This window comes from Vulpes lagopus, chromosome 18, assembly GCF_018345385.1.
Source record: "Vulpes lagopus strain Blue_001 chromosome 18, ASM1834538v1, whole genome shotgun sequence".
In the NCBI taxonomy this organism is placed as follows: Eukaryota; Metazoa; Chordata; class Mammalia; order Carnivora; family Canidae; genus Vulpes; species Vulpes lagopus.
Window position 1 is genome coordinate 47,542,561 of NC_054841.1, and position 21,933 is coordinate 47,564,493.

Here is a 21,933-nt window from a genome sequence, read left to right on the forward strand (position 1 = left end):
GAAGACCCAGCACAGAGGGAGTTGTGGGTGTGTAGCAATTCCTCGTAATCCAAGTCCAGCCTTGCTGAGAGAAAGCAAGGTTCTCCACCCTGAGTATGCAGATCCCAGAGTGTGATCAGGGTGCCCGGTGGGTGGGGGCTGTTCCTCCCAGAGCATCATGAAAGGCGACTGAGGGGGTGATCTAGTGCCTTCCATATGTCTTGTGGAAAATGCTCTTGGCACAAACTCCACTCAGCTACCTTTGGTTTTACCAAAATTTGTTGTACAGAATTTGAAAAAGCAAGCCATGTGGTGGTGGTTATGGGTGGGGAAGATAATCATACTAATTGACTTTAATAGAAATGTGGTTTTGCTGTAGGTGATAATCCAAACCAACTAATTTGAGTGTAATTCTAACCTGTTGATTTTTTTTTTTTTTTAAAGATTTTAAAGAGAACACAAATGGGGTGAGGAGCAGAGGGAGAGGGAGACTCCCCGCTGAATAGGGAGCCCAATGCAGGACTCCATCCTGGGACCTGAGCTGAAGGCAGACGCTTAACCAACTGAGCCACCCAGGCACCCTAGACCTGTTAAATTTTATACCTTGCCACACCAGGGACATTTTTTTGAGACCAAATGAGTGCTTGTCTATTTAACTTGATAGGTGTTCATGTTACTTGAAATAACCAGTATTATTTTGGTGGGGAGTATGGGGCCTGGGACACTCATGCAAACGGCCATGTATTCACTTGTACCAAGGTGGCTGCATATAACTGAGCCCCAGAAACCACCCACTTACCTCTGCCAGTCTATATAGGGACCTTTACTGTGGCTGGCAAAACCCGGTTTTTAAACCACTATGATGGCTTCCATTAGGAAAGAATTCTGAGAAAAGACATTTGAATGTGAATTAAACTAGAATGATCAACTTCTCAGAATGCCTACCTGGTCTACCACTCATTTTTTAAGATTTGCTTTGAATTATCTTTAAGCTGTTGTGAATATAGTTATGGACTTGACCACTGTTCTCGGAGGGGAGGAGCTGGCCTTCACTAGCCCCGGCCCCAAACTGCATCCTCTTCCTTCCCAGGGGCTCATGTCATCCTGTACAGACATCTGCAAAATGACAGGTACACCCACATTGCAAACAGATCTAGGGGCTTCAGGGTTCTCACCTCCCCCACCCAATAATCTTTTAGGAACCCACCTCACTGCACTTGGCAGGTGACTGGCCTAAGGGATGCTAGTGAGTCCTTGCCAAGGGTGGCCAGAAGGGACTGCCCCCTAGAGGCTGGAAGCAGGCCTTCCTCATAAACTCTGCTGGCAGATGTGCTACAGTGCCCAGAATCCCCACCAAGGGATGGAGGTTGTGACGCAGCCAAACACACATCTGGATGGATATTCAGAAAGCCTGGAGAATGTCAACGTCCACTGCCTTAACTAACTGCAACAACTTCAAGGAAAGGAAAATACTTTTGATTTGTGTACATTTGCGTAGGAAAGACCCATCAAAATAGGATTCATAATTTCCACTTTATTTTCTGTACAGGGTGACATAAAACATACTCTTTCTGCTAAGGGAGAGTGATCATCACGTGGTTAGTTTTCATAACATAATCCTCCACCGAGAGCACAAGGGAGGACACCCCGCAGAGCCCGACACAGCACTTGGCAGGCGGAAGCCTGCCCTTGGCCACAGCTCACACTGCAGGCAGGTGGGACGTAGGCGGCATGCTGTGCTGCCAGGTCCTCTGAAGGAAGCCATGAGGATTTGCATTTGGACATTTTAAATGCACATTATCAGAAGAAACAATAATAAATGCACACACCTTGGTTACAGGGATGTCACCACACATGGTCACAACTGTGCAAAAATACTGTTCTCCAATCATTAAATAAAAAAGGAACTCACACAAGCTATAAAAATGTTGCCACAAAAAGCAAAGCTTTCCTGTAAGAAATTTTAACTGACTTTGACTATGAACTAACCCCAGATCTGCTAAAAGTACAAGAACCGGAACATAAATAATCATTACATTTTATTCATAAAGAACATTCTGTAACTCCTGAAACCTAAGAGTCCTGGTACTACCCTATATTGATGGGACCTTTCCTTCTCATTTTTCTCTTCTGGCAGTTCTGTTCTAGCCATTACAATTATTTTTACTCTTTTCATGTAAACTATTAAAAAAAAAGAAAAATCCTTAACTCAGCCACTGATCCCAGTGTTTATGTCAATACAAGCAGGCAACTCTCCAAATGACGTAACAAAATGGTACCAGTCCTGTTTTTACAAACCACTCCTCTTTCTCAGACAGGGCTGATGGGACCACAATGAAAGTTTGAGGAATTGCCTGAAGAGAACTCATTTGGCTCTCATTTTATGTGATCAGACCAGAAGGTCCTTTTAACAAGTGAAAACAAACATTGCACACTAATGATGAAACAAGCATGCTGGCAGGCTAGGATTTAAACACTCTCCAGATGGGACAGACTTACAACCTGAGGACACAGGCTATGTATGAAGGTACTCTCCATACTTCACTTTCATGAAAGTGCACTTGGCGGGTTGTGGAACAGATTAGGCAAAGGAACTCACTTTCTGCTCTAATCATTTCTTCCTAAGAGATTCTGACAGGAAGTGGGGAAGTACCAGACGGACTGCATTCCAAATTGTACCGTGACAGCCAGCTTTCTCCTAACTCCCAGACCTTTGAAGGAATGGCAGGACACTCACCAGATCCCAGCACCCAAGGCCAGAGTGGTATTTTGGCCCACTCTGATATTTCTGACCTTTTCCAGCAGGCTACATTGGGCACATGACCCCACCAGCACACCGGAGGGACAATCTCCCTACCAGGCCTCAGCTGGCCCTTTCCAGCCACTTTATTACTTTCTCCGTCGTCTCAGCCCAATCTGCTCACTATCCCCACACTATCCTCCACACTCAGCCCTTTTCCTGGCCACACCCTCTACTTCTGACCAACAAAAGCCTACCAATTCCAACGGAGGAACATCCAAAAATGAAAACACACCCTTCAAATGCCAGTTTCCATCTGACCTAACATGGAAAAATTCATTATCTGTCTTTAATGACAGCAGCATAACTTAGACCCACAAGCTAGGTCTGGCAACAAATGCATGACCATGTCTAGAGCAGTGTCAGCATGTAAGTTTGTAAATCAACAGAGTATGTCATGTAAATCAAAATGACACAACTGAATTCAAACATACAAGCCAAAACAAACCCGTCAGCCGAGAGCAAAGTCAAACTTCCTCAGAAGCCGGTTGCCTTTCTTCTCCAACTGGACACATGGTAAACCTCTGTCCCATATTTACCCCCTTTAGTATATGGGTAAAATCAATGACCCATTCTGTCTGTGGCCAGGAAGAGGACTCACACGGCAGTGGCACAGCAGGCACCGTCTCAATGTGAGTAAGTGCATGAACATGAAAGTAAACAAAAGGGACATGCAGTCACATCACTTTTATGTGAATATAAAGAAAGGGTTCCACCCCAACTAAAAGTGCAAACTCTCCAGGAAAAGGAGAAATTCTGTTTCATATGGATTTCACGTGTGTGAAGGAGTACACATCCATCAGACTCATCCTAACATCTGCCCACACACATCAGCAAGCCCTGCCAGGAAGCTCTCTGTTCTCACAACATTAAGCAAGTGATGCTGGCAGACCCCGGCTGTTCTGAACTTTCGCATGCACGTCTGCATACACAACAATATAAAAAGCAAACAAATAGGTCACTAGCACCATCAAAAGTATCACGATAACAACAAAATAAACCAGTTCTGGTAAGTGAAATCATAAAACTCATTCCTAACAATCACCCTGAACTAAACACATACACTTAGAGAAAACATCCAGGTGCAAATTTATTTTCCATAAATGGAAAATATGCAAAGCATCTATTACAACAATTAGTAGGATGGGTACTCCAGTCCCAGAAAATGACAAAAATATGTGACCAAGTTAAACACAGGCTCTGCAAATATGAAAATAACAAGAATAAGAGTCTGAAGTAATTCTCTGAAAACTCTGGGGACTCTGACAAGCATGAAATAGCCCATCACACCCAAATTGTGCACAGGAGCTTCCCAGCCATCCGTTTTCACAAAGACACAAACACAGGGAGCTTAAACACACAGATGGTTTGGCTCATGTGCAAGAGAATTAAGCCATTAAATGGGCATCCCATAAAGATCATGTGGCCCTAACATGAACTAAAGAGGAGTCAGCTGCATGCCACAAAGACACAAATGTTCACTTTAGGTCCCCATCTCCTTCTCCATCCCCTTGGATGGACTTTTTGATACGAAGCAACATGGTTGTGAGCCACTGATCCAAGCGAGATATTGAGTCAAATTCCTTCACCTAGTTGAAAAAAAAAGAACAAGAATTAGTCCATGGAAATAAAACACAAAGAAACAACACCCCAAGCTGTTTAAACATTTCTAGTGCTAATCCTCCAACTGTCTTCATTTAAATCATTCATTCCAGTTTAAAACTTTCTTCATTAAAATGGTTTGTTTTGGGACACCTGGATGGCTCAGCGGTTGAGCGCCTGCCTTCGGCCTAGGGAGTAATCCTGGAGTCCTGGGCTCGAGTCCCACATCGGGCTCCCTGCATGGAGCCTGCTTCTCTCTCTGTGTCTCTGGCCTCTCTCTCTGTCTCATAAACAAATAAATAAAATCTTAAAATAAAATAAAATAAAATGGTTTGTTTTGTGACTATTTTGATAGAGCTAGTGACAAGTTCCTGTTCTTTTAAACCACTCCAATGCTAACATGCTGAGCTCCTAACCACCTTTATAATTGGACCTTTATACTTAATGTGATAAAGGAAATGAGAGGCTGTATAAGGGAACATGAAACATTACGGTGCAGAGACAGGATGTGTGATAGTGGAATCCCTTTAACTCATTTCAATGCGTTACCATATCAAAGAATGATATTTGAATAGGATGTGAATAGTTTGGTAGCGAAAGTCAAAGGGGGAAACATTCCTTTCCACTACTGCTTCAAAGCCATGATAAATAATGGAGGATACTGAGTAATCGCCTGATTCTAAACATAAGATGGCAAATAGGGGAAAACAAAACTAACGAATATAAAAAAGTCTTCCACATTTCTTTTATTCCAAGAATATAGCAAACTGTTTTTATATGTTAAGTTGCATTTAACTGATTTTACTTTACACTTATTTACAGATCAAATTATTTTCAAAAGAAAACATTCAAACAGCAAATTGTAACAGTATGTAATATTCTCTCTCAAACTTGTCTTTCAGTTAAATTCATCATGGCTAATGAAACTAAATAATTGTAAAGGTTTGTGGGATATATAAAATATGGCTTTTGGAAAAATAAAACTTAGGTATACTAGAAAAATGTTCAAATAAATGTTCAGCACTCATACAATGAAAAGATGTTTCTGTAATTTAAATTTTAATGAATGTACTATATCCCGAATGCATAACTTACTGCTTCAGTATAAGCTTCACTGTTCTGTTCTTCGTGAGCTTCTAGAAGTTTCTGGTAGCAGAAGTATGGACAAATTAGTTTGTTACGCTAAAAAGTTTCAGCTACAAATAGATACTTTAAATCCAGAAATAGCCTTAGTATCACAATAACTAACACTGCTAAACACCTTCTAGAATAGAGAAAGTACTCAAATATAAGCCACGAGTTACCCCAAGTCAGGGACCTAGTTTTTGTGCTAACATTTCTGAGCTGCTTGGTTTAGAACACAGTGCTTATGTCCTTGCCTCTGTTGGCTTCTAAGACCTATTACACAAAAGCAGGAGAGTACCAGTGCTCCTCAGACAGTCAGAGCTTCACTTTAGGCCCAATCCCACCTTACAGCAAAGGATTTTTTCTTCTTCAAAGCTGTGATGTTACTTACTTTCAATAACTTACATTCTCTTGAATCAGTGAATGCTGGAAACATTTCCTCATATTTCTCAAGAGCAAGCTGAAAGAGAAAAGCCAGTTGTTAGTATCTCACCCACTAAATCAGGACATAAAGCCCTTTTTATCTGAACATCTTACTACAGTAAGATTTATCTGCAGCCTATTTAAATGTAGAAGTATGCTATTAAACTCAACATCAAAATCGACACAGGAAACTCTATTCAGTTCGAATTACCAACTTCAATTAAGAATAAATTTTCAAACCAATTTTTCTGAATTAGGTTGCTGTAGAGAAGATAATGTGGACCAAATCTAATTTGTAAAAACTCACAACCAGATGTCTGTTTCCATCCACTACATAGAGAAGCTCTTCCTTAACGCTGTCCAGATCCCACATAAATCCCAGTGAGAGCTCTGCTCGAGGCTTGGAGGGAAGGACACCTTTCCCTCAGCAACTTTACTTCCACTCTCCCAGCCACAGACATGATGAAAGCAAGGCTGCCCAAGTCCTTGCCTCCTGTCTTCCTACTTGATTTTGGAGTTTGAAACAAAGGATGTTATTCTACTTTGTCTCCCTCTTTGTTCCCTCTTTTCTTTTCTTTTCTCTTTTTTTCTTTTCTTTTCTTTTCTTTTTTCTTTTCTTTCTTTTCTTTCTTTCTTTTCTTCTTTCTTTCTCTTTCTTTCTTTCTCTCTCTCTCTCTTTCTTTCTTTCTTTCTTTCCTTAGATTTATCTATTTAAGAGCGAGAGCACAAGCAGGAGGGGCAGAGGGAGAGGATCACCAGCAGACTCCCTGCTAAGTATGGAGCCTGACACAGGGCTCAATCTCAGGACCCTGAGCTGAAACTAAGAGTCCGATGCTTAACCAACTGTGCCATCCAGGTGCCCCTGCCCCCTAATTTCAGTAAAGCAAAACTACTGAAGGGAATACAGCCACCATTTCAGCAGCTGTTTCAAGATTACAGCTGGGATGCACAGCATAGTGTTACTGTTAGTATTATTATTAATGCACACAGTTTGGTCTTGCTTATAACCAGTATCACCCAACAAAGTATATCATGGATGACAGAGGACTGAGGCCTGTTCTCATGAGTAAAGTGCTGCCAGACTCCTTACCTTGGCATTCAGCTCATCTACTATGAAGTGACAGAGGGCTGCTTTAAAAAAGTAGTCCTTTGCACTGTACTTCAACAAAGGATTATCCATGGTGTTTGCCCCAACCTAGGCACAGAAAGCAGAATTAGATTTCAAAGGTTTGCCTTCTTATAGTAGGCAAACTGATCCTTGTCTGTCCTTTAGAAAATATTTGTGTATCTTACATCAGTTTAACTATCAATCTATCCTTTAAACTCAGTATCATAGACTCACAACATCAAGAAAGGAGATCTTAAGCTGAATGAAAAACTACCAACAGATGACAGCTCTGAAGTGACAGAAATGTTAAGATTACAGAACAATGATTTTAAAGGAGCCCTCATAAAAATGCTCCAACAAGCAATTATAAAAATGCTTAAAACTAAAGAAAAAACAAAGCATCAACAAAGAAATTTCCAGCATGAAAACCCCGTAAGATATGAAAAAGAAACAAATGGACATTTCAGATGTTATTTATTTGAGAGAAAGAGAGAACAAGCAAGGGGAGAGGAAGAGGCAGAGGCAGAAGGAGAAGCAGACTCTCTGCTGAGCAGGGAGGCCAACTTGGGATTCAATCCCAGGACCCAGAGATCATTGCCTGAGCCGAGGGCAGATGCTTAACCAACTGAGCCACTCAGCTGCCCCACAAATGGAAACTTCAAAACTAAAAAACACAATAATAAAAAAAACCCCACCATAATCAGCATAAAAGGTAGATGGGTTCAATAGCACAACAAGCAGGAGAGAGGAAAGATTCAGTCATCACTGATGACAGAACTTTAGAAATTAGTCTGAATAAGAGAGGCGACAATAGACTGAAAACAACAGCAGCAGCAGCAACAACAAATGAACAGACAGCATGAAGGACCTATATAACTGTAAAATAAGGTCTAACATTCAAGTTGTTTAAGACCTGGGAGGGGAGGACAGAGAGAAGGGCTAAAAATGTACTTGAAGAAATAATGGCTGAAGACTTCCTAAATTTGTCAAGAAAGATAAACCTATAGATTCAAGAAGTTTCGTGAAACCTAAGCAAAGATACCCAGGTCAAGCCACATAAACTTCTGAAAAACTTAAGTTAAGGAAAAAACTTTAAAGTGGCCAGAAAAAAAATGGTCCTTTACCTACAGGAGGAAAACAAGTTGAATGACAGTAGACTTCTCATCAGAAGCCACTGAGGTCCTAAGTGATGCATTTTTCAAGTGCTAATAGAAAATAATCGTCAACCTAGAGCTATATACCCTAGGAAAATAAGCTTCAGAAATGAAGGATATCAAAACACTCCCAGATAAAGGAACATACAGAATTTGTCACCAGTGAAATCTGCCCTAAAAGAATGGCAAAGGAATGTTCTCTAAATGGAAAGGAAATAATGAAAGAAGTAATCTTGGATCATCAGGAGAAAGAAAGAATACAATAAGCAAAACATGGGTAAACACAATGGGCTTTTTCTCCTTGTGTTTTCTACATTATGTTGGAAGACTGAAATTAAAATTTATCATAGATGTGGTTCTCAAAGTATGTAGAGAAAACAATTATATATACTGAATGAGGAGGACAAAGGGGCATAAAGTAGACTTCTATATTTCACTCAAAACAATAAAATAACACATCAGCTTGTGATAAATCATGTACTAGTTACACCCAGAGCAACTAAAAACAGCTAGTCAAAGACACTTACTTGAAAACAGTATAGATAATCAAGCAACCCACTATATAAGGCAGGAAAAAGAAAACAGAAAAAAAACAAAACAAAACAGAAAACAATAAATAAAACAGCAGACTTAAGCTTTAATATATCAATAATTACATTAAATGTGAATGTTCTAAATACACCAATTAAGAGACAGAGATTGGGAGAATGGATTTAAAAAAATCATGACACAGAGCTATATGCTGTCCATAAGAAACTCACTTCAATTACAGTGATATACGCAGGTTCAAAGAAAAAGGATGGTAAAAGATATATCATATAAATATTAAATCAAAAAGAAGCAAAAGAAGCTATACTAATATCAGATAAAGTAGACTTCAGAAGAGAGAGAACTAATAGAGATAGTGGGGGATGTTATAAAATGATGAAAGTGCCAACTCACCAAAAAGACATGGCAATCCTAAATATGTATGCAGCAAACAACTGAGCTGCAAAATATGTGAAGCAAAGACTGATAACGAGAGACAAATCCACTCCAGTCTCAACAATGGATATAGATAGAAAATCAGTAAGTAATACAGAACTCAATAATGCAGTCAACCAAGATCTAATTCACACTACAGAACATGTCACCAAGCAACAGCAGACCCACAGAACAAATGCCATGTCAGGCCATATTCTGGGCCATAAAATAACTATAAAAAATTGCTAAGAATTGAAATCACACAGAGTATGTTCTCCAGCCATGATGGAATCAAACCAGAAATCAACAACAGAAAGATAAACAGGAAAATCTCCAAACACTTGGTAGTTAACCAAAGCACATCTAAATAACTCACAGAAATCAATAAATACAATGAAATAAATAAAATATCAAAATAGTGAGACATAGTCAAAGCCGTGTTTAGAGGGGAACTAATAGCACTAAACATGCATATACAACAGAGGAAAATCCATAAGCTCAGTTTCTGTCTCAATTCTCTAAAAAAAGAAGTGTAAAATAAATCTAAAGAAAGAAGGATGAAATAATATTAGAAATCAATGAAACCAAAAACAGGAAAACAGAAAAAAATCATTGAATTCTACCAAATGTTTAAAGAATGAACACCAATTGTTCATGAATTCTTCCAATGAGAAGGGATTATTTCCCAGCTCATTCCATAAACCCAATATTGCCTTGCTACCAAAACCAAAGATCTACAAGAAAATTAAATATCCTTAAAAAGAAAATTAAATATAAATATCCTTATGACTACAGACTGAAAAATCCTCCACAAAATACTAGCAAACAAACTGTGACTTATTAAAAGGACTACACATCATGAACTATACAATACAGGATTAATTTTCTCCAAAGTGAGGTCCTGTCTTTGTCTGTGGCTCCTGGGGGGGCGGGGGCGGGGGCGGGGGCGGGGCAGGGGCCATGGTGGTCATCTCTAAGCTTGGAATATCCTGCCTGAAAGAGTGTTTTTGTTTACCTGGGTGTCTCTGACAACGTGCTTCAGCTCAACCTATGGAGGGACTAGAGAATAAGATCAGCTATGTCTGTGACTGAGACACAAAAATTCTAGAAACCCAGTACAGGTGAACTTCTTCCCCTGTTGGCAATATTCCATGCATATTTTCATCACACATCATTGTTTGGAGAAATAAGTGCTATCTGTACAACTCCACTGGAAGGACAAAAGGAAATTCTACTGGATCCTGCCCCAAGCACCTCTTCCTTTTGCTGATTTCAATCTGTATTCTTTGGTATAATAAACTATAACTGTGGTATAACAGCTTTCCCTGAGTCCTGTGAGTGCTTCTAGAGAATTATCAAACCAGAAGGTGCTCTTGAAGAACCCCAAACTTCACAATAATCAAGAAGGATTTATCTTAGGAATGTAAGGTTGGCTCAAATACGAAAAATCAATCAATGAGATACCACATATTAATAAAGAACAAAAACCATTTGATCATCTCAACAGGTGCAGAGACAAGTACTTGACAAAACCCAATATGCTTTTAGGATAAAAACACTTAATAAAGGAAGAGAAGGGTATTCCCTCAAACTGATAAAGCGTATCCACAGAAGACCTAAGGCTAACATCCTATTTAATGAGGAAAAACTGAAAGCTTTCTAAGATGTGAACAAGACAAGGATATGTATGCTCTTGCTACTTCTATTTACCACTGTTCTAGAAGGTCTGGTCAGGGCAAATAACAAGTAAATGAAATAAAAAAAGATCCAAATTGGAGAAGTTTAGCTATCTGCAGATGACACAATTACATGATTTTGTACAAAATCTTAAGGAATCATAAAAACCCCCCAAAACAAACAAAAAACCCCCAAAACCATTCTAGCTAATTTCAGCAAGGTTGTCGTGTATAAAACTAGCAACTAACAAACTGAAGAGGAGAGTGAGAAAACTCCATTTACCACAGCATCAAAAAGAACAAAATACTTAGGAGTATATTTAACCAAAGAAGTGCAAGGCTTACACACTAAAACTTTAACATATTACTGAACAAAATTAGAAAGATCTAAATAAATGCAAAGGCACCCTCAGTTCACAGTTTGGAAGACTTAACAATGTTAAGATGTCAACACTTTCTAAACTAGTCTATGGATTCAATAGAATTCCCATCAAATTCCAGCTGGCTTCTTAGCACAGACTGACAAATTGATCCTAAAATTCATATGAAGATGAAGATGAAGAGTCCCAGAATAGCCAAACAATCTTGAAAAAAAAAAAAGATCAAAGTTGGAAGACTCATAGTAACTGATTTCAAAACAAAGCTACATAATTAAAACAGTGCAATACTGGCATAAAGACAGACATGTAAGACAAATGGGACAGAACAGAGGGTCAAACAGATTATCAGTCAATTTCCATTGAGGGGGCCAAGACCATTCAATGGCAAAAGGATAGTGTATTCGACAAAAAGCGCTGGGAAAACTGTATAGCAACAAGCAAAAGAATGAAGTTGGATCCTTACCTAACACTGTATACAAAAATTAACTCAAAATGAATCAAAGACCTAAACCTAAGAGCTACAACTAAGCTACAACTAAGAGCTACAACTAATCATTTAAGATTTCATGTTAAAGGGTATCAATAACAGAATAAAAAAAAGCAACCCACATAATGGGAGAAAATATGTACAAATTATATATTTGATAAGGGATGAATAAATTATTTAAAATGAGTTAATATATAAATATAAATAAAATATGAATATCTAAATAAGAATTTCCAAATTCTTAGAAACAAGAATTTCTAAAATCCAATAATAAAAAACACTCAATTCAAAAACGGGTAAAGAAATTAAACCAACATTTCTCCAATGAAGATATACAAATGGCGAATGAGTACATGAAAAGGATCTCAACATACTAACCATGAGGGCAATCAGATGTAACAGAAATCAAAACCACAATGAGTATCACTCCATGCTCATTAGTATTATCAAAAAACAAAAACAAAAACAAATCAGAAAACAGAAAGTACTGATGAGGATGTGGAGCAACTGGAGCCCCTGCACAACACTGGTGGGAATGTGAAATGCAGCTGCTGTAGGAGTCTGGCGGTTTCTCAAATAGTTAACAAGAGACTTGCCAAATAAACCAGTAATCCCTATCCTAGATAAATAACCAAGACAATGGCAAGCCTCCTCTCCTAAAACCATGAACACAAGTGTTCAGAGCAGCATTATTCATAATAGTTCAAAAGTTAAGAAACCTCAAATGATACACATTCACTGATCAACAGGTAAACAAACTGTGGAATATTACTTAGCTATGAAAAGAAATAAAGTATCATTACATGCTAAAACAAAAATGAACCTTGAGAAAACTATGCTACATGAAAGGAGCCAGTCACAAAAAGCCACCTATCCTAGAAAGCCTAGAATAAACAAAACCATTGAGACAGAAAGTAGATAGTGGTTTCCAGAGACTAGGAGGAGGGGGGAATAGGATGTCTTTTGGTGGATAATGTCTTGGAATTAGGTTCTTGGGAAGGTTACACAATTTTGTAAATATACTAAAATCCACTGTTGTATTCTTTAAGATATAGATATATAGGTATAGATATGTATCTCCCCCGATTAAAAGTAAAATTAAATAAAAAGTTTAATTAAAAAAAAAAAAGATTCAGAGTGACTTCTGCTAGAAGTTGGCAAGCAGCCTCACCTGCTCGTAGATCTCGATGGCTTTCTGGTACTGCTCCAGCTGGGCAGCATACGCTGCCACTTTGAGCAGACACTTGTTAGCCGAACTGAAATCAAGAACCAGAGCAGAGTGAATAACAATCCAACAGAAAAATGAAAAGGTATCCCATTACATCTTCATTTGGTATAGCCCAATATGCTCATAAAGATTTGTCTCTTATTGCATATAACAAAACTCATTTAATTGTATTAAAAAAACAGCACTTGCCTGTTGGATTCTTCCCCTTTGTAATAATCAGCTGATTGTTCATAATGTGCGATGGCCTGAAATACACACACATGTTTTATTCAAACTACTTCTCTGAAGAGCTATATTTAAGAACTACATTTGCAGAGGTATTATTTTTACAGATAAACCTATTTCCACAGCACACCTTTCACAACTTGGCCTCCTTCCTTTGGGGAAAATCAGAAGCATGCACATCCAGAAGCTTGATGGCAGAATACTGACCACCCATCGGAATCTCTTACTCTCTTCCCTGGGAGCAAAGGCCCAGCTATACCTCCCCCAGCCCCCACTGTAATTCCAGGCAGCTGTGACCTGCTATTTGCAACCGAACGTAAAGAGGCATGCTCTGGGCCTCTCCAGACTTGGCCCATCCATCTGACTATGTATCTCATTCCAGGCCTCTTCCCTTCCCAGGAGCCACAACGGTAATGACCAAGTCTGGAGCAACAGCAGCAGCCACAAACTGAAGATGGCACAACTGCTCTCCACCTGGTTCCTAAGAAACTACAAAGGGCAGAATGTACTTCAACCACCAAGCACCCACTGCTGCCAAACCAGAATAGCTACACTGGATGGTTACATGAATATGATGGCATACAAAGCCCTACTGCATTTTAGATCTATAGGTTGCTACAGCAGCATAGACTTTACTCAAAAATACCTTAAATGTCATCTAGAATAAGGGTGCTGCCTTCAGTTTAAAATGTGTAGTGCTGAATTAACAGTCAAGTGAAGAGAAAACAAGTTGCAGGCTGGAAAGTCTTGGTCATGTTGTGGCATAAGATACAGTGAAATCAAGCATACAACAGCTCAGAAGGCAGAACACAGTCCTACTGTAGCCAGAAACTCCATGGGAAAAAGCTCTATGCAAAGAGACAGATGGCTGTTTTCAGCAATGTTTTGTGAGAACAACTCTGGAAACAGCTTGTTTTTTGTAGGCAATTATAAAAGGAATAGGCAAAGTGATAGGGCCTCATAAGACTAGAGAGCCCAATGGCTTCTATCCCTCAAATGACAAAAGTTAAGTTGAACATTTTAAATTAGGGATTCAACACACTTTTCTGTAATAGCCTAGATTATAAATATTTTAGGCTTGGTGAACTATGTGATCTGTTGCAATAACTTATTAATTCTTCTGTAGTGCCACAAAAGTGGTGTGTCTATGTTCCAAAAATTTATTTATAGACAATGAAACTTCAACTTCACATGATTTTTGTGTCATGAACTGCTTTTTTCCTACCAGTGATTAAAAAAGGTAAAACCTATTCTTAACTTATGGATGTACATAAACAGGTGGTGGGTCTGTACCTCTGCCTTAAATTTCAAGGTTTTCCCAGTAAGCCCTTAAGAGGAAACTAAGCATTATGCAAACATCAGACTACAGGTGCTCCCTTCCCACTAAGCCCATAGATTCAAGGAAGTCCTATGTAAGACCTTAAGAGAGGGGCACAAAGATAAGAAAACAATAAATAAAACAGGCCAAGGAACTATGCTAAAGACAAAGAACACTTTGGCTGTGGTTCTTTAGAGCTGACTGGAAACAAACAAATCTGGCCATAGAGCCTCAGCCCCCACTTTCTGCAGGTACTACTAGTGTAATGACCAAGACCAACAATGACTTGGTTTACAAAATTTGTTTCCCTCTGAGGCCTCAGGCTGGAAGGGGCCACAGCTAACGTTAGCCATATCTAGGCTGCAGGGCACCATGGGCAGTGCGTGAAAAATCGATATTTCTGGGTTTAAAGTTATGTATTGGGTCTTTATTGTCAGCCTACCCTAACTAATACGCTCCTCAACCAAATTTTCTGAGTATTATTTATAACAGGGGCAAAACTGGAAGCAAGGTAAGTGGTTAAATATAATAGACTACTGTGGTAAGATTAATAATAATGACAGGGGTGCCTGGGTGGTTCTATTGGTTAAGTGTACAACTCTTGATAGCTCAGGTCTTGATCTCAGGGTTGTGAGTTCAAGCCCTGCATTGGACACCATGCTGGGTGTGGAGCCTACTTAAAAAAAAAGGGGGGGGCGATAATGACAGTCAATATGGAAATTTCTTCATGAAATTTTACACGAACAGTCATGAAAGAAAAGATACATTTTGGCCCTCTTTCTACACATACACACACACACACAGAAAACAGCTGGGACAGATTCTGTTGGAGCCTTTGTCAGAGCTGTCGCATACACACACATGATCAACGTGCACATCCTTCCACTAAAATATAAACTCTGTGAGGGTAGGTTTCATGAAAATTTTGCTCATACTATGTCCCTGAGCCTAGCATAATGTCTATCATTCAGTAGGTGCTCAGTAAATAGATGCTAAGTGAATGAAGGCAAACTGCATTTCAGATGATAACCCCCTATTAAACTACTGCCAATATCTTAATCTAGAATGCCCACAAAAGAAAAGTTTTTCAGTGAATTCCTAGTTAGTCAAAAATAATCTTCTCTGAACTGTCCTCATGCTCTAAAGTATTTAGCATTCTTTTCTATCATAACAAATGGGGTAAAGTATGAGAAACATGACCAAATCTTAGTAGAGTATCAGATAACATAACCTCCTAGGGGTGGGGTAGGGAATATCACTACTTATCTTGCTAGTTCTCACAACACCAGAACTCAATGAACAGTGTTGGGTTGAACTGTATATAACTGTTGTTTTGGAGGTAAAAATAAATGGGTAAATGTGGATAATCTGGTTTAAACTAATAGTTCTTAAATAATTGTACTGGTTCATTGAAATTGTATAACTGTAAACTATGGCTGGATTTATCATAGCAAAAAATAAAACTAAAACCTAGTTTTTAATATTGCTAATTAAATCAATAATCAAATTTTATGATAATCCTAAGTTTTGACAGAGGCAGTAGTTGAACAGAAGCTATAGTAGAAAGAAAAATTTGTAATAGTGGCTTAACAGAAGTTTGTAGAAAAGAGGTTGTCACAGGTCATGATATCTTTGGATGTTCACACCTAGTTTGGAATTTTAACATGAAATGAAATTTACCAGGCAGAAGCAAACCCTTACACACCTAGAAATCTGCTCGTTGTTTCTTACCATTTCAAAGACCATGATAAATATCAAAAGTAGAACACAGCCACCAATAACAACAGCATACATAACAATAAACCAGACACAAAACCAGTTATTTAAGAAGATTAATAAATCCCATTATTTAAGAAGACTAAAGGAAATGCAGTAATACTCCTCCTTGAGGAATCTGGTAAATGTCATGATGCTGGAAAATACATGAACCCTGAAATGAGAGACAAGACCTTCTAGGACTGCAGTCCTCCTAAGTGTCTCAATTGCAAATGCAATTTCAAAGTCTCAAACTTAAGAGTCCACTTTATAGGTAGATTTAAACAGCTTTCAGATGGGATCAATTCTTTTAGAACATATACCCCCAGACAGTATCGAACGTGAACTTGCTACAGACACACCTACAGAGTAGCAAACAGTATTAAATCATGTTCTCCAGGGGTTGAAACATAAATGGATCACAATTCCTCTGGGTCATCTGAAAGCCCATTTAGGGGCACCAAGGAGGCTCAGTTGGCTAAGCATCTGGCTTGTGATTTTGGCTCAGGTCATGATCTCGTGGGTCATGGGACTGAGCCCCAAAGTCAGGTTCTGCACTCAGCAGGGAGTCAGCTTGAAGATTCCACCCCTCCTCCCTCTCCCTTTGCCCTCCCCCCCTGCTCGCATGCACACACACACTCTCCTTCAAATAAATAAATAAATCTTTAAAAATTTTTTTTAATTCCATTTAAAGAACACCATTATTTTATTTCGTAAAATCAAAGAAATAATGTGAGTCTTTGAAACTTCACATACTTTGTTGTTCACTAGCTAAAATCTATAAATGACTCAGAGAACATATAGCTGCTGCATTAAAAGGGAAAAAATTCACTTGTAATAAATGAAATGTAAGCTACCTTACACTACATCTGTCTTTAACTGACTTTTCAAACATAATATATATAACTCATAATATAACTGATTTTTCAAACTTAAACTGCAAGCACCACTGACTATAATCTGGTGAATCTTACCAGGGAAGCAAGGGCAATGATGTTTCTAAACACAGAAACTCAAACATCAGGGAACACCACAAGGTAACAGCCCTGTGTGTGCTGAGTAATACTCTTAAATTGCTTTTAAAAGGGCACATCACGGGATCCCTGGGCGGCGCAGCAGTTTAGCGCCTGCCTTTGACCCAGGGCGCGATCCTGGAGACCCGGGATCGAATCCCACGTCGGGCTCCTGGTGCATGGAGCCTGCTTCTCCCTCTGCCTGTGTCTCTGCCTCTCTGTGTGTGTGTGACTATCATAAATAAATACAAAAAAAAAAAATTAAAAACAAAACAAAACAAAACAAAAAAGGGCACATCACAACAATGAAGGGAGATGTCACCTGCTGGCCAACTTACATAATGGCAGGAACGCATGAGTTAACAGGCATCAGAAGCTGCCATGACAAATCATAATTTTTTTTTCTAAAAGAAGGAAAACAAGAATATACCATAGATCATTTTATCTACCCTGAATTTTGTGGAGACCCATGTGTGAAGTGGTTGCCCAAGAACATGCCCTGGCAACAGAGGTGGCACAGTGCTATAAGCTCCAGCTTAGAGTGCTCTCCTGACCACCCTGGGTAAGGAGCCAACAATGCAGCCTTTGCTCTGCATGAGTGTTGTCCCAAGATGATTCAACCTCAATAAAGATACTGTGCCCACCCAAGACACTCTGACCAAATAAATATCTCAGCCACATAAGACCCATCTCCTTTCTGTTCCATCAATTCTGCACCAGAGAACAAAGAAGGGGTCAGGTTTGGGTCTCCTCATCCTTTCCAGAGTCTACAGACAGCTTCTCCAATGGGGAACGGCGTATGCAAGGCACTCAGTGGCCCCGATTTAGTCAAGAACAGAGTATCCTTAGAAAACCACGGCATTATTATAACAAAAACGGCCAATCACGAATGTTATGTAACAAGTCAGTAAATTTTGTGCTGCATAGCCACAAAGTGGTAGTCAGCATGAAGAGAGAGGGCAAAGGTTAACAATACCAATCCAACTTTAGCAGTAAGAGACACCTCCTCAAACCAAAATTCTATGTGCTTTGATAGGTACATGCTATGGCAAAGATGGGTACATCATTTGCTTATTTATCAGAGGCTCTTGGGATACCTCAGTAAACCAGAGGCACAGCTCTGTGCTGATATGCACACCCACTGTAGTGCAGAGAAAGATCATGAATAACAGGAATGATGAGCAAGCATTTGTAGCCTATGACGTAAGGTGAAAATGTGCTGCAAAAAAAGAAAAAGCTGAAGTGGGGGAGGTGTCTGGGTATCGTATTCGTGACAGTCTGGGATTCCAATTTTAACTAGGTGGTCATGATAGGTGTCATGGAAATGGTAAGAAGTGAGCAAAAATTTGAAGAGCATGGAGGAGTTTTGCCATGTAGGCATTTGTGGAAAAGCCCCACAGAGGAAACAGCTACTGAGATAGGAGCTCATGTGGCATGTGTACAGATGAACAAAGAGGTCATGCTGGCCACAGCATGGTATAGCATGGTGGAGGAGGGTGGGGAAGAGCAAGAGGAGAGTTCACAGAGGCACAGAGGTCAAGAGGCCAATCAGTCGGGCCTCAGAGGCCACCTGCAAGGCTCTGACTATTCCTGAGTGAAGAGGAGGCAACATCAGGTTGTAAGCAGTGGAGACAGTCTGATCTACTTTAGATAAGAATTGCTCTGGCTGCTCTGTTACACTGGGGCAGGGAGGGGACACCATTATTGACAAAACAAAACAAAACAAAAAACAAAACAAAAAAACCGAGCTGCGCCACCCTCCGCGCCGACACCATGCTCCAGTTCCTGTTTGGATTTACTTTTGGCAACGTGGTTGGAATGTATCTGGCTCAGAACTATGACATCCCAAACGTGGCTAAAAAACTAGAAGAAATTAAAAAGGACTTGGATGCCAAGAAGAAACCCCCTAGTTCATGAGGCGAATTCCAGCACTGCCTTTTGGATACATTGATTCTGCTGTTCTTGAGGGCCTCCTTATCATCTGAACCAGAAGCTTTTGTTTTAAATTCCAGCCTCAACCATTTTCCTCTTTGCTAGATCCTGCCTTGCCTGAGAGCACAGATGGGGCCAGAAGTTAAGAACCACCCTTTCCATCTTCCTCACCTCATCCCTTCTTCCTCCCAGCCACTTGAGAAGGCCTGATTGGAATTATGGTGCTAGATTAGTAAACGTGACCTTTAATTAGTAGTCTCTTCTTTATTCTTTGGAATTTCTACTCTTTTCTAAAGAAAAATTGATGAGTTTTGTATAGCCGATCAGACATAAATAATGCTAATTTCACAGTTTAGCAATTATAATGGCTGTTTAAACATTTGGTACTAAATTATGTTGTTTTGGGGGGGGAGTTAACTTTTTAAAATTGTATTTGAATTCAGTTTGCCAACATACAGTATAACACCCAGAAATTAGATTGTTTTAAAGTCCTTAAATTTTTTTTAATTTAAATTTATTTTTTATTGGTGTTCAATTTGCCAACATATAGAATAACACCCAGTGCTCATCCCGTCAAGTGTCCACCTCAGTGCCCGTCACCCAGTCACCCCCACCCCCGCCCACCTCCCCTTCCACCACCCCTAGTTCGTGTCCCAGAGTTAGGAGTCTTTCATGTTCTGTCTCCCTTTCTGATACTTCCCTCTCATTTTTTCTCCTTTTCCCTTTATTCCCTTTCACTATTTTTTATATTCCCCAAATGAATGAGACCATATAATGTTTGTCCTTCTCCAATTGTAAAGTCATTAAAATTAAAGCCCAGAAGCCAGTTACTCTGGAATTATCCCATTTATTTTATGCTGTTATCAGGCAGCTCCATAGTTGCTAATTTAATCAGTAAATTGATTTACTACTCATTAACTGGGGAACTGTATTCTCAGGGACCTGTCAGGAACTAGGGAGTTTAAAAATATGTAAAATAATGGCCTTTATCCTCTGAAGAATTCAGTCTAGTATGCATATCTTTCCCTGAATCATGTCTTTGATTTGGCTCTTCTCTCTCCAAAGAATCATACTCACCTTAAGGGATTACAGGTGCATTTGACATTACATGATGGATAAATAACACGTTGTAAAGGAAATTTTATGCCTCTTCACATTAAAAAAATGTATTTACATTATAACTTTATAGCAATTCTCATAAGAAACTTTGAGGGGTTTTGTTTTGTTTTGTTTCCTGTATTCAGAAATCACCATTGTATGTTGACCCATACACAGGGATATCTCTACATCCCTCATTTAGGAAGAAGCTACTGAAGATGAGACCTCCACTCAAATGCCAAAGATTTGTCATTGTCGATAAGTCAGGATGGAACATAGAGGCCACTTTTAGGCAACAGGCTTGAGCAATAGAGACCTGAGCAAGGCAAAAGGGCCCACAGTGACCACTGAGCTGATGCAGTCTCATTAAGCCATAGGCCCTAACTGACCAATGGGCCACTTAAAACCAGTCACTGTTCCTAAGACTGCCAAAAAAGGGAGAATTCCATCTGGCCCCATAGTCCCTTATTTCTCCTGTAAATATAGCCCCTCACCATTGCCTCTTGGCAGACAGTCCTTCCTTTGTTGTGGTGCCCACTGCTTCCTTTCAGTGTATTCAGTAAACTTCTACTAAAGCTTTAAAAAAAAAAAAAAAAAGCAAGAATCACCATTGTAATTTGTCAAGTGTATAATTAGTCCATTTTTTTTAAGTTAAAAAAGTGTTTGTATACATCACTTTTTCCATGGGTCAGGATACAAAAGTGATCAGAATAAAGGACCCCTCATACTCTGTCCCTGAGCAGCTAGTTCCTCTTCCTGGACGCATGCACTGTCAACAACAGTCCCCTGTATACATTGAGAAGGATTCTGTGCCTGACCAAATACATGTGTGTAAAGGGGGTGTTTACACAGATCATAAACTACTCAGTTTATGCCTGGCCTTTTTTTTTTTTTTTTTTTAATGGAGGTCATTCCATATCAGTATGTAAGGAACAAGAAATCTCTTTCTCTTTCTTGGCTACATGAGATTCTATTGAATGGATATACCATAACTTACTTAATCTGTTACTGATGAACGTTAGGTTTCCTGTCTTTTGCTGTTACAGTGATAGCCTTGAGCCTAAAGTTATACATATCTGTGCAGGGTATAGCTATAAGCTAAATCCTAAAAGTGAAATTTGCAATAACTAGATAAAATGCCACTTGTGTGTTTTGTGTTAGGGGACTTAGGCAGGTCTTTGATAATGCCATTTCTGAAAACACTTTAGAATCGGTGAACTGGAAGAGTAATTTAGAGATGCTGTTTTCAGACAGTGATGACATTGGTACTATGTGATTCTAAAACAAAGGGGTTCTGTTTCTCTTTGGAAACAGGGATCTCTTATACATGAATATAGGTTTTATCCCTGGCAGCTTATGCTGGTGTGTGATACAGATTAGCAGCATATTGTGGTTTGCCTTCACCCTAGAAGTGAGATCACTGGCAAGGGTCTTCTTTTTCTGATGCTGTTGTATTCTCTAAGGTGTGGATGCAGTATCTACCTCATACAGCTCCCCTGAGAAACGGTTGAGGTAATCCATGTGATGTGTTGCACAGTGCTTTGCAAATTGCCAATAAATAATAGATATTGGTCCGAAAAAAAAAAAAAAAAAAACCCCAGGGTAATGTATATCAAATTATCATTTTATATCAGGAGAAAATTTCTCATGTTGGCAATAGTAGCCAT

At 39.3% G+C, this 21,933-nt stretch overlaps 2 protein-coding genes across 7 annotated transcripts in view; one reads left to right on the top strand and one right to left on the bottom strand.

The window, feature by feature from the left end:
- Positions 1 to 1,498: 1,498 nt before the first annotated feature.
- Positions 1,499 to 21,933, bottom strand: part of NAPB (NSF attachment protein beta) — a 52,409-nt gene continuing 31,974 nt past the window's right edge. For all 6 annotated transcript variants that reach the window (XM_041732720.1, XM_041732724.1, XM_041732722.1 and 3 more), the window contains 6 exons: positions 13,115 to 13,170; positions 12,869 to 12,953; positions 7,020 to 7,124; positions 5,898 to 5,966; positions 5,477 to 5,527; positions 1,499 to 4,368 (listed from right to left, as the gene is read on the bottom strand). In XM_041732720.1, the coding sequence (XP_041588654.1) occupies positions 4,258 to 4,368; positions 5,477 to 5,527; positions 5,898 to 5,966; positions 7,020 to 7,124; positions 12,869 to 12,953; positions 13,115 to 13,170 (477 nt within the window). In that variant the 3' untranslated portion in view covers positions 1,499 to 4,257. The remainder of the gene's footprint in view (positions 4,369 to 5,476; positions 5,528 to 5,897; positions 5,967 to 7,019; positions 7,125 to 12,868; positions 12,954 to 13,114; positions 13,171 to 21,933) is intronic.
- Positions 18,526 to 19,547, top strand: LOC121478020 (short transmembrane mitochondrial protein 1-like). The gene has a single exon (XM_041732726.1). The coding sequence runs from the start codon at positions 19,010 to 19,012 to the stop codon at positions 19,151 to 19,153; it is 144 nt and encodes a 47-aa protein (XP_041588660.1). The 5' UTR covers positions 18,526 to 19,009; the 3' UTR covers positions 19,154 to 19,547.

Bases quoted from the DNA above. Each gene is read 5' to 3' on its own strand.
- LOC121478020 (XM_041732726.1), top strand. From the start codon at position 19,010: ATGCTCCAGTTCCTGTTTGGATTTACTTTTGGCAACGTGGTTGGAATG.